General features: G+C 39.7%; 1 protein-coding gene across 1 annotated transcript in view; it reads left to right on the plus strand.

Annotated features, from left to right (window-relative positions):
* The window catches only part of LOC119742975, a 29,256-nt gene extending 17,761 nt beyond the window's left edge, over nucleotides 1-11,495 (plus strand). The window contains exons 3-4 of the mRNA XM_038219266.1: nucleotides 4,303-4,460; nucleotides 11,245-11,495. Of these exons, the coding sequence (XP_038075194.1) occupies nucleotides 4,303-4,460; nucleotides 11,245-11,271 (185 nt within the window). The 3' untranslated portion in view covers nucleotides 11,272-11,495. The remainder of the gene's footprint in view (nucleotides 1-4,302; nucleotides 4,461-11,244) is intronic.
* Nucleotides 11,496-13,227: the final 1,732 nt, after the last annotated feature.

A 13,227-nucleotide genomic window follows, 5' to 3' on the forward strand; every position in this document is an offset into this window, starting at 1 on the left:
TTGGCCCAAACTGATGACCAGCTTTGCCAACAGATTGGCTCCCGTCCGTACATTATTGATACTGATTGTGGGGGGGGGGGAACCAGCCTATCCAGCAAGAACAGATATTATGTTTGGCAGCCAATAATTTGGAATTGTAAAGTAATAATTCAATAACTGAACGTGAGCTTTTTTGTGTTTGGTGTTTCATTCAAAAGTGAATAACTTTTGTATTGCTTGAAAAATAGCAGATTGGTAAAGAAATCTGTTTTTCGGGATGAAACTCGAAAATAGCACGGAACTTTAAGTAAATTTAGTACTTCATCCGGCATTTGTTGAGTAAAACTGTTATGTGGACAGTTTTCCTTGTTTTTTTCCCTAGAAGGTACAGCATTAAAGGTTGCATGTCTGTGTAGAGTGTGTGTGCGATTCACAGTTTCAGATGATTCTTATTTTATCTGATAAACTGTCTAAGTTGAACACATTACCCTCGTTGTTTCAAGCTTAATCTTTAATTTGTTCATGCACTACCAGAACTATGAACTGTAGTTAGGAGAATGGTTGTATGTAGAAAGATGACAAGTTCCAAACACAATCCATTACCCTTTGGAGATACGGTGGACACAATACGAGGGCTCTATTTGGTTTGGGTCTAAGTCTATTGCATAAGTTACCCCAATATACCCAAATCAAATAACACCCTTGTATTGTGTCTGCCATATCGCAAAAGGCTTAGAGCAGTTGAGCTATTCACTTTTTCCAAAATTTGTTAAGACTCTGAAATACTGAATGTGCTTTTCACATCTTTCCCCAATCTGCAGGTTAAACAACATGGTGACTCCACTATGGAACCAGCCGTATGAGGACCAGCTATCCACCAAACAGACCAACACCAGGGAGTTTCTGAGGAATTTATCCAAGATGCTGCAACGGAACATTGGGGAGATGTCTCCTTGGCTGAAGCAACAAAGGTGAGCTACTCACCAAAGACACAGGATGGTTGTGGGCCAGAATGGAAATGTGATCTTCGTTGACAAAAAACTGTTTCCAGACACAGTTTTCTGGCAAGTGGACTTACATGTACAGCTGCCCTGAAATTTCATTAAAAGTCCAGAAAATGATGTCTCCTTTTTCTTGAGAATCAATTAAAACTCAGCAAACTTTGGGCCAACTTCTGAAATAAACTTCCTTTCCACACACAAAAGTCCCAAAGGGGGGGGGGGAGTTGGTAAAAAAAAAAATTACAAACAAAAAGCAGAAAAATGAACACAAAACCAAAACTTCACAATTCATAAGCTGCTCAAATGAGACTCGCACCAACAATCTCCTGCTTCCTAGTGCAGATGTCTCAACTACTTGACCACCAGGCTTGCTGGGGTTGGCTGGCTGGTCCCAATCTGATACAGCAGGTGCCACAATCAATGAGTTTAATTAATTGTTTACGTAGGGGAGTTGTGAATGTGAATACCTGGTTTTGACCTTCACCAATGTAAATTTGAATGCACTGTATATTCAGTGCTGTCTGAGAGCTTACGAGCAAAGATTCTGCAAGCTGTCTGATTTGTTCCTTTCATTTTCATTGTTTGTTTGCACACTCACCGCCAGTATTAGAGAGTTAGCGCAACAAGTGTGAGTTTACCATCGGCAAGAGTGTAGATGGCATCGGTGTGTGAAACTGGCATTTATTTTTATTTATGCAATCTCTTCATTTTTTGTGTGTATGCGCTCCATTCACAAGCACCCCCTCGCCTGGATATAAAGTGTGCACACATGTACATAATGCGCCTGTTATGAAAACCGCCTGTTATGAAAACCGCAACAGAAAGTTTCGGGAATTTTTTTCTCAGTTATTCCCCTAATTTCTTGTCAGGTCTTCATGAAACTTGGCCCTGGATAAATTGTGCAAAAGTTTCAGTATCATGTCTTCTTATTTTCATTGGCTTAGACTTACAACAGTAAGTATTTTCACAGAGGTTTCCATTTTGCAAAAGCCGTAGATCAGCGTTCATGTTTGATTGGATCGGCTGTCGAGGGGCGTGGCCTATTAGTAGCTAATGCTGATCAATTCTAACCAATCAGAATGCAAAACACAGAAAGATTGACAGGTGTACATATTGTGCATTGTCTATTATGTCTGTCAGGAATTAATTATTGAAAAGAAAGAAACAAGTCACAAAAGACTTAAACCCTTGTCATCCCCTTTGCTGACCAATATGTTGGCTTACTTTTGTGGCATGAATATTGAGGGTATAGGCCTATGTTTGTACTTTCAACATTGACCAGCAAGCTCTTTTACTCAGTAGGGATTTTTCAACAATTACATTTGTACAAGCAAGAATTAGGTTTTAAATACAAAATTCAGGAAAATCACTGTTTATTTAAATGTTGCTAGTGTACACTTTTATTTATTTTATCACTGATCTTGCTTTTACACGCAAATTTGTTTGTCCTATAAAAAAGTGTGTGACTTTTAGAAACATGGTTTTCCCTGCAATTTTTTTTTCTCGAATATTACTAGGTAGCAGAAAGACTTAAGAGCTCAAACACCGATTTGGTACATTTCTGTATTATTTGTGTTTAGAGTTTTAAATTACACAAGGAAAAAGCAGCTTTAATGAACATATGAAAAGCAGCAATTCCTCGGATACCGTGCAAATTAAGATACATCTTGTATGATGCTAACTTTACAACAACATTCATATTTTACAGCATTGATTTTTCAATTATCCAAATTCAAAGTACCCTTGAGTCCATCTAAAAGAAATATTAGAATATTGCTTTGCAGTTGAACATCATACAGACATGGAGCTCATAATGTTATACAACAGACTAGTGGTGCTACACAGATTATGTACAATTACATGTATAGAGCATGCAAATCTCGCCAGTTCACATTCACTTTTCATGTGAACATCTTGGTACCAAACACTGACTAGTCTAGCCACGGACTCCCGTGTTTGAATTCACCCAATTCACCCGGTGAACGGAAGTGGAGGTCCACATTTTTTTCAATTTACTATACTTATCAACTTGCAATATTTTTTGAATGTGTTGTAAATTGGAATGATTTTTTTCTTGTTCAGAACCCATTCTTTGCCCTTGACTGGATAAACCTAGTAAAATCACCTAGGTTTTTGAAGTCAACTTGCACGCTCTATTGACAGAAGTGGGGAACACATTGCTGACTTTAACTATCAACTACATTTTTTCCAGCTAGTAGCTGTGAAGACACCTTTAATACACCAGACTTAAATCCCATACTGTACATCTAAAGCCTACAATGGTCTCGTATAGTTTATATCTGTGCTCTGCAGCAAAAAGTCTATACAATGGATTTCTCCTTGCTTAAGATAAAATGGTCTGCAAAAAGCATTTTCCAGGTTGTGCAACATGTCGTCGCTTTCTCACGAAGTGATAAAAACCTCAAAATTGGACAAAAGTTCATCCTGAGGTAATCGCATTTGAAGTTATTCTTTTTTTTAAAAGATATTTTCGGCCACTTTGCAGTAACAGAATTCAGAATTTTTTGCATTGTCCGATAGGATATGATTTGCTCTTTGTTAATGCATAGTTGTTTGTTAAAAACAGTTCGTAATTAAACAGTAATTCATTTATAAAACTTTTTTGCACTTCGTGAGAACATCAATACTTTGGCTCCCATATTTTGCCAATTACTTTGTACACCGTTTTTGTCATTTCGTGGGATCATGAATCGCGGAGGCTTTACTTATTTGTACTGTTTTTCAACGCAACAAACTTGTTACTTTTGCGCATCAGGACAGTTGAGCGCGCGTGTCTTTTCCTTTTCAACATCGTTCGCGCGCGCGTGTATGCTCCCATCCTGCCGCATGTAGACCAATGTATAATTCCCTTGGCCCTGCTCAAGAGGTGACTTTTTGTCACTTCGTGAGAACATTTTACACTTTTTTACACTTCGTAAAAATGAAAATCACCGATTTCAGCCTTTTTGTCAATTGTTTGTTTACAATAATTAAGAAAGTAAACAACATTTTGCCTTGAAACTTGGTCAAATTGTTCCTTATTTGACAATCAAATAATTATCGATTTTCGAGGTTTTTGTCACTTCGTGAGCAAAGTGACGATGTGTGCACAAAGATTTGTGTAATGTATTTGGAATCAGATGCTCCTAATGCATAACTTGCAGCTTTGTTTGTCTGTTACTTAGGCTGTGTCTGAAACGGGCTTTTAGAGCTATGGCTACGGCTATTGTCAGATTGTTCCCATGTAATTGTTTTGGGTAAAGACCTAGACAATATAGCTCTAGCCATATCAAGTTTTTTAATCTGTTCATTTGTGCATCAGGTCTTGACCCACAAGATAACCATTCCACCAGCACCTCTGACGTACCAGTGACTGGCGCTGCCATAACGGATCCTTATCACTATCTTACACAACAGCACTTCACCTCAGAGATCTTCAAGATTGAGATCCAAAATCTCCCAAGACACTTTGGATTTGCAGTGAGTTTGCTCCCTTAACATTGAACCCTCAATAACAATAACCATACAGTTTGTGCCTTTTTAGGAGTATGTATGTATTGTGCTCCATGCTTGGGATTTGTCAAGGTCTGTTAATAACAGCATCAAAAGGCTGTAAAATGAATTTCACTAAAACATGAAATATCCTAGCCCGGTGTTTGTATGAAAGTAACGACCACATTTTACGCACACTTTTTTGCAATGCCCGTGCACATGTTCGCAATTGTTTCTAATGTTGCTGTGATGTCGATGAAGGTAATTTACACTTCACAGCTTTGGGATTTTCTGTATAATTTATGAACCTGAAATTGATTGCAGCAGTGTTCTAGCCAGGCATCAAATAGCGCTAGCACCCGCTACGCTTTCGGAAATAAGCGCTACGCTTAAATCGCGCCGCTACGCTACCGCTACGCTATAAATTTTGATTGCGAAAAAAAAAATATCTGCCGTTTGTTCGTATACAAGCGCAGCAACTTTGAGCATTGCGCACTGGCCGTACGACACAGGGAAAAATAAACAACGATCCCACCGCACGTACCCCGTACGATACCCCTACCGTGATGCTGCGCCCCACGCATTCGCTATGAAAGCAATAAGCACGTGCTGTTTTGTGCTGCGTAGATACAGCGCTCCGTACGGACGTACGTGTCACCAACAGGTCACGTACAGAGCGCTCTGTGGACCACACCATTTTGCGGTATCGGGTGTGCTTTCCTAAGGTCAATATTAATTACAAGCATTTCAACTGTTATTTAATTATAAATAATACTTTTTATCAAGTCCGAAACATGTTACTGTTTGAAAATAAGTTCTTCAACGTCGGAATATAATTTTTGTAAAGGATTTAAGAATTTACGTGAAGAATTCTTCTCGAAGAATGTCGCTGTCGAAAATTTGGATTTTTGACTACACTTCTCGTTGCTGATAATAACAGTTCAATAAGTTTGGTAGTAAAAACGGATCTGTTTGTTCTAAGGACAAAACCAATCAGCAAGTATTGCAACAAAGCAAGTTTTTTAGCACTCCACGAATGCGTAAGCTTTCTCAAATGCTGAGGGAAAATTTGGTCGCGTAGTTCGCCGGCGTAGCCGGTGTGTGGGCTGGCCCGCGCCCGCACGCCGGGCCGGGGCCGGCCGCGGCCAGGATAGGAAGCAATTCCCGGTGATTATTTCTCATCGTCATTATCTACAATTATATTTTTTATCATAACAAAAATGAGATTTCTCCTTCACATTGTGTTGTAGCATATTGAAACTGCAATTTCCGATGACTTTTTCTGTCTGAGAGTGAGACCTCCAAATTTGAAATGTTCATGCGATTTGTTCTCGCACTTAACATTGACAAAGTAAATCCAAATTTTTTTATAAAACATTGAGGACTACTAAAAATGGTTAAACATCAGAAAGCATCAATCTTGGAACAATTTATACATTGTAAACATAATCTAAAATTTGAAAACAGAAGGAACTTTACAGGAGCAAGAGTATCAATCATTGAAACAAATAAAACAAAATTTCTTATAATTTTAAACACTTCTGCTAAAAAAAAATCAGGGAAAAGTGGCAGGGAATCGCCTCAGATTGCACCACAGAGCATCTAGAGTCCAAAATTTTTCGGGCCCCTTAAGCGGGCCCCGGACCCCACGCCGTAAGGGCTTCGCGCTACGCGCTCGCATTAGTCGTCGAACCAAAATTACCCCTATGCTATAATTTCACCCTGGCTAGAACCCTGGATTGCAGTGTACATGTGTAAAGGTTTGTACATTTAAGTATCTCATTGGCTGCATGCTATGTGCTAATGAATGCAACAGTCACATCAAACTTGATCGAAACACTTATGTTACATTTTGTCCCCTCAAACAACAGTGACACTGAAGTTCCAGCTCATGACATCATTGTATTTTTCATGAACATGCATCTTGGCACCATCATAAAAATATGTAAAAGCCTGAAACATCCAAAGACTTGGAATACAGAGGTGCATTTCCTAAAATAAAAACCTCCAAATCTGTTTCAAAAGCACTTAAAAAAAAACTGTTTATTTCCAGTGAACTTTCAGGGTTATCCATATGTTAGTACAATTACTTGTACATTTTCACACTGAAAAAAGTAACAAACTTGCTCATTTAAAGGAAGGGTAGATTATTTGTCATTTGTGCATTTTTTTTTTCATATGAAGCTACAAAAGTGCTCAAAATCTAAAAACGGGTGCTTAACAACTAACATGATGAAGTTTTAGCTCTGTGAATGCAGTATATTCCAAACATATATTCTAGGATCTCAGGTTCAATTCAAAAGTTGCTGAGTCATGTTTTATATTGTGTCTGAATTCAGCCCCAGGGACACATTCTCATTCAGTCAATTGCAGCTACGCGATGTCATGCACTGAACTGACGAATAATAGTAACCTAGTGTGCGTCGTGTCGACGCTTGTGCGCACATATTCATGGATTCACCGAATTTACAAACCAACTACATGAACAAACCAACTACATGAACTAACATGATGCATCGTTAAAAATTGCTTTCTTTCATTGTTTCTTTTAAAATGACAGCATGCCAGAAAGAATGATTTCACAGGGAGTTTAGTGCCATTAAAACCAAAAGCCTTTTAACAATAATTTTGTCAGTTACTTTTTGGATAGCTGCAAATGATCTACTCTACCTTTAAACACGAACAAAAGTTTGATTCAAATAATTAAACTATTTAGGATTTGTTAATTTCTGAACCTTTTACATACATACATTGCATGAATACCAGCTGTTCCCTTTACTGATAGTTGGTTGCAATCTGCTCTGGGCAGGCCTGCACATTACTGATGTCATGGTGCGTACATGTATTGGCAATTCGCTGAAGTAAAACACATTTCAACTCCAGCATAATGTGCTGTTAATGTTTCTCGATGTCAAATCTACTTGGCATTCCAATGAAGAAGATGTATGAAACGGCCTTAAATCTGCTCTACACTTTGAACACAGCAAGTTCAAAAGCAGCACTCACTCTACACACTGCTGCCCTTAAAGACAGCTTGCACTTATCAGGTACCAGTGAACATTGTTCTTGACAACTTTCCAAAGATTAAATCCCTTCTGGTTCTGGATGTGCATACTGCTGCCCTTGTGCTGATGGCTCGGTGCCAGTCAGCCCAGGACATTGTTCCTGAGTACTTGCAAGTGACTGCTGGCTCTCTGCTGGTTCTGGATGTTCGCACTGTTCCCCTTGCATGGATAGCTTGCAGTCAGTCAGACTAGAGCATTGTTCCTGATGAGAACTTGCAAGGGCTGGGGTCCCTGCTGGTTCTGCATGTACCTCAACATGCACTTGAACATGCTGATGACTGTGCATGGATGCCTTACTGCTGCTTTGCCTGGAACATTGTTCTTGACAGCTGTCCAGTGACTGCTGACTCGCTGTTTGTTGTGCATGCCCTTGGCTTGGTGGCTTGCTGCTGCTTGGCCTGGCAGCATGGTGCTCTTGGTCATTTTCTGCCTGTGGAATCACACAAAGCTCAATCTGCTTCCCTGGCTGCGATGGTCGGCTGGGATTCCGTCTTGGGCAGCAACGACAGCACAGTTTGAGGAATGAGAAAGCCTTGACTACAGCTTCACGATAGTCAACGTTTGTGGCACTGTAGACCAGGGAATTTATTGAGCTATTGATCAGTTGCAAAATTTCAATGCATATAGTCAGAATATGTATTGTCTCTCCAAGTTCCAGATTGGCAACAATCTCAGCACGTGAAGTATAATTGGATGACACTACACGTGCATGTATTGCCATAATTGCAGTTGCAACGGTCAGTGAGTTCAGAATGAAGAAAACAGCAGTGTTGATGATAACCATGCAGAGGACCTTGCCTGCTTGCTTGGGACGGTTCGGGAACAGGGCTGATTGCTTGCATACTTTCCATACTACATAGATGTACAAAGCAAGAGTTGCTATCGAAGAGACAATGTTGATAATGGAAAGAATCCAAAAGTAGACTTTATCGGAGACAGCTTCTGTTAATGGTACGAAAATCAGAATCACACCAACAATAATTGTTGGCACCCAAAGTCCTGCTGATATCTTTGCTGCTCGAGATTTAGAGGCCTTTTCTTTGAACGTTATAGGATTGCGCACTGCAGAGAATCTCTCAGCTGCTATGGTAACCACAAAGAAATTAGAAGTAGCGATGAACGTGCATTGGCCACTTGATATTGCATTGTTGACCAACAAGTTGTACTCTGTAGGTGAAGACAGTGCAAATATGAAGTAATTCATAAGGTAGAGGGAGTCAGCCACAGCCAGATTGGATAAGTAGATATTGATGATTGTACGCATGGACTTCACTCGAATGACTGTGAAGAGAAAGACAAAGTTTAAGCAGAGGCCGATTGGTGCAATGATTTCAGCACTTAACCATGTTATTTGTTGAGATCTTTCTCCGCTCATGTAAAAGTTCTCACGATGCTTTTCAACTTCAGTTTTCCACCCAGTTGATGGAGTGGAGCTGTTTTGGTAGCCATCACCCATAGTTCATGCACAATGTAGCATTGAGCTCCGTGAGCCACATGTTGTTCAGATGCAGCAAAGAATGTTCTTCTCTATTTCAAGATCACTCCAGATTTATACTTACAGGGATTGTAAGACCTTGAGCAAAGTGGAATTGAAACAGAAAGTTTCTTGTTCTTTTCCTTCTTTTTCCCCAACATTTCTGTCCAATTTTAATGCATGTGACTATCTTGTGGTATCAGTTCCTGTAACCAAAGCAGATGCATGTGAGTCAGTTTCACTACTTGCACTGACATGAAATCTGAGAATTGAATTTGTTTCAGTTTTAATGATTGGCTCCAGATTAAACATGCGTATTGTGTACATGTAATTGTTTTTTTTATGCAAGTCATCCCTTCACAAGGCATAAATGCCACTCAATGTGAGGGCTACCGCACAAGAAGAAAAGACAGAAAAAAAAGAGGATGATAGAAAATGAAGACAATTAAGTTTAGTGTGTATGAGAGATGCATGTTCACATTGTGTTTATACAGGATGATTAAAAAAAAAGTGACCCGCACTCAAGATTTTTTTTTTTACTTAAGCAATCAAATTAGATACACCGAAGAAATATGTCTTAAAAGAGCATGTTCTTACACTCATCTAAAAAAAAACAATCACTAAATTTGATCGTGCCATTCAAAGGTATGCATGTTTTACTAAAAAGAACCTGTTTGTGTAGCTGTCCAAGGAATGCGATAATATTGAAAGCTAAATGAGCTAAGTGAGAAATACAGATTACAAGTATTCAAATACAAATGAGATTTTAATAATTGAAATCAAGAGAATTTTTACAATCAGGTTGTGTGTTTTGAATATGAGAAGCAAGTTAACTCTCTTTTTTCTTCGAAATATCGATGGTGATTTTTGCAAGTTCTCGTTCATTCATGGAGGTGGGAAAACTATTGATGTTTCATTATCCTCATTGGGAGATGTATTATCAGTTCGCAGCACGGTAATTGATAAGTGGTGGACAGCCAAGTTTTGTGATCGTTTTATTGAAATAAACATGAATTGGGAATAGAGTTTGCAATTTAAGTGAAATTTACGCAGTTAATAGTCAATAAGATGCAGACTTGTATTCAAGTCACAAAACATCGATTCCAAGTCCGAGTCCGAGTCACATTTGTCAAGTCTAAGTCCGAGTGATGAGTCCTCCAGGTCGAGTCCGAGTCAGAGAGTCACAAAGGTCGAGTCCAAGTCCGAGTCACGAGTCACCTCTTTGTATCAAAAAACGTACATTTTAGGGAATTCAGAGATTCAGAGTCACCTTTGATATACAATGTAGTATGGAAATACGTACATTTCAGGTGCTGTAAATTTTCATTTTTCCCCACAGCTTTTCTCTAATTTTCTCTGGAAATGAGGAGTTCATTTACAAAAACAGTTATAAAGGCAATTCAGACAAAACTGGTATTGGCCTAACATTTGCATTTAAAGTTCAGGCGTTTCAAATATCTTTTTTTAGACTTCTATATACGTGAAAGGTGGCGATTGAAGTTGGACGTAGTGCCGGTTTGCTCCTCTATTTTCTTCCTGCAGAACTTGCATTCTGCACTTGATCTTCCATTGGCATTTCTCTTGAAGTTAAGATATCCAAAATTGACAATTTTTGGAGTGGATGCCATCATGATCTACGTACGTTGCAACTTGCATGTAACGTTATCGAAACAGGCAGATCAGCAGACTATTCATATCGCGTTATCGCGATGCGACAGCAATACACGTGAGAACAACAGGACGTCTGACAAGAAAAGTCTGGTACCTTACCCTATCAATCTTGCACCAATGCAGTATTGCGTATTGATGGCGGGGTACAAGTTTCAGTACATTGATTTCTATAGGTCAATATATCGGTAACCGGCCACGGCCACGCACGCACCACATCAAGCGCCCTGTACATGTATTGCACAGTAAAGAAAATGATCGACTTACGTATGTGCGCGTGTGCAGTGCAGTAATTTCCGTCTAGTCACAAGTCAGTTCAAGTCCAAGTCCGAGTCCGTAGCCCCGAGTCCGAGTTTGAGTCGTAAGTCAAAGTGACTCGAGTCCCAGTCCGAGTCATTAAAAATGTGACTCGAGTTGGACTCAAGTTGGACCCGAGTCCGCGTCACGAGTCATACAAGTCTGATAAGATGTACTTTGTCTGTGTTTCTTTATTAACATAGAACGAGCCAAATATTTCCAACATTTTTTTCAAATTCTGTCACTTTCTTTTTGACTCATCCTGTAGTTGGTTCAACCGGTCACGTGGGAATAAACTTGATGAATACATCCTGAAAATGGCTTTGGGGATAATGACAGTATATGGATGTGATTGGACGGAGGAGCAGGTAGTTGGTAGTTGGTTTCAATTTGGTCATGTTACTGATGACGGAAAGTAACATTCACTCAAAACATCTTTAAGCACTAATATTACTTTGTACAAAGGTATATGTAGATGTAGACAACAGCAAAAGAAAGAGGAGATTTTCTTTTCTATCAATCCTTGTTGGCTTTTTCCCCAAAATGAATTGTGTTCTTCCCCTGGATGTTGATTTATTTACCCATACAACAATTCTGTGCTTCCCTTCTGTTTGATATTCAATTTGATCTGATAAGGAATGAAGTCAAATGGAAGTTTTTATTCACAAATCACAATTTGATTTCTGTTCATCAGTTGCCTTTTTTTTCTTTCCTGGGCAAATGTTGGTTGTCATCTGATCAGAGTTTCTTCTTCTCTTTCTGGGGTTGTTGTCATTTGAAATCAGTCTCTGCCTTGCCTGACGATCAAGTTGATGTTGTCATATTCTCAGTTGTGTTGATGGAACATCTTTGCAAGACAATTTGCAAGAGCTAACTACTTGGTCTAACTACGTAGTGGCATGGTTTAGTAAAGGTTTGCGGTGCCACCATGTAGAAGTCTCTTTAGGGAAGATGTGTGGTTCTTTTCAGAACCACATATCTTCCCAAAAGAGACTCTGCATGCCTACATGGTGTTACTGCAAACTGCAAATCTTCACTAGAACACTGTCTTCCACAAATGTGACAATTGGGAAGGGGAAAGTGTGTTTGTCCATTTTTGTTTGGGGGGAGAAATATAATTCTCCCCCCCCCTCCTGCCGCTGATTATATGTAATATTTCAATGCTAATCATATTTGTATTGAATATATTTCAATGATAGATATAAAGTTTTTGAGGACCTACATGGATCTGTTTGGGCCTACAACTACGTCCATTCACTGAGCGGATTTGGGATTACCCATCGAGGACTCGAAAAGATAGGAGAGAACAAGGCCAGTTTCTTCGGTAAAATTATCCAGTCAGGTAAGGCCTCATGGATTAATTCCGATTTGCGTGCGCCCCCGGGCGCATGCGTGCGCATGCAGGCAAGCTCGAACAAAGGAGATTTTGAACCCACTGGCCCGCATCGGCACGCATCTGCCCGCATTGGCACGGACTTGCTCGCAGTGGCACGCAAACGGGCTCAGTGCCAGGCGGTACAACATTACATACAAATCGCAGAAATGCACAATAGACATCCTCTTGGACTTTAGCCCATTTGCCCCTTAATCCGCTCATTAGTTGGTTGTAAACACTTGGCAGGGCCAAGCACGACTCATCTACTCTGGTGGTACCAATAATTACACGCATTCCAAAATGACAGGAAATGTGAACGAAATGTAAGTGATAAAAGTGCCCAGGAAAAGACAGGAAATGCCCAAACATTACCGCGTGAGCCAGTACAAAACACCGTGTACAATACACCGTGTAAAATTAAAATCTACTTGAAAAATCGAACTGTCTTTATCATAACTATAAATAAAAATGCTACGGACTGGTACACTCGTACCCAGAAAGTGCAGACTTTTATTAAATCAGTGGTGTGAAAAGAAATTATTAAAAGCTTGGCGCACCTTGCCGCAAAGACTTTTTAAAGGTCGGGGTACAGAAGCGAAATGAGAGAATTTTTGTACAACGGCGAGACGCCATTGCAGCCAGACTGGTCTACAACCGTATACAATGTCATTGTATGCTGATGGAAGTGGTGTCAGACTTACATGTAGTCTGGCTCGCGGTATTAACAGTAATAACGGTGCACGCATGTTCCGTGTTGTGTGAAGTGGGATCTGCCATTGCCAGACTTTGTCTGGCATGCGGGGGTGGTATTTATAACAGGGATAATGCGTGGACACATATTCCGTGTAATATTCCGATAAAAACCTGATTAACTAA

The sequence above is a fragment of the Patiria miniata genome, unplaced genomic scaffold, assembly GCF_015706575.1.
Source record: "Patiria miniata isolate m_02_andy unplaced genomic scaffold, ASM1570657v1 HiC_scaffold_6, whole genome shotgun sequence".
NCBI classification, from domain to species: Eukaryota; Metazoa; Echinodermata; class Asteroidea; order Valvatida; family Asterinidae; genus Patiria; species Patiria miniata.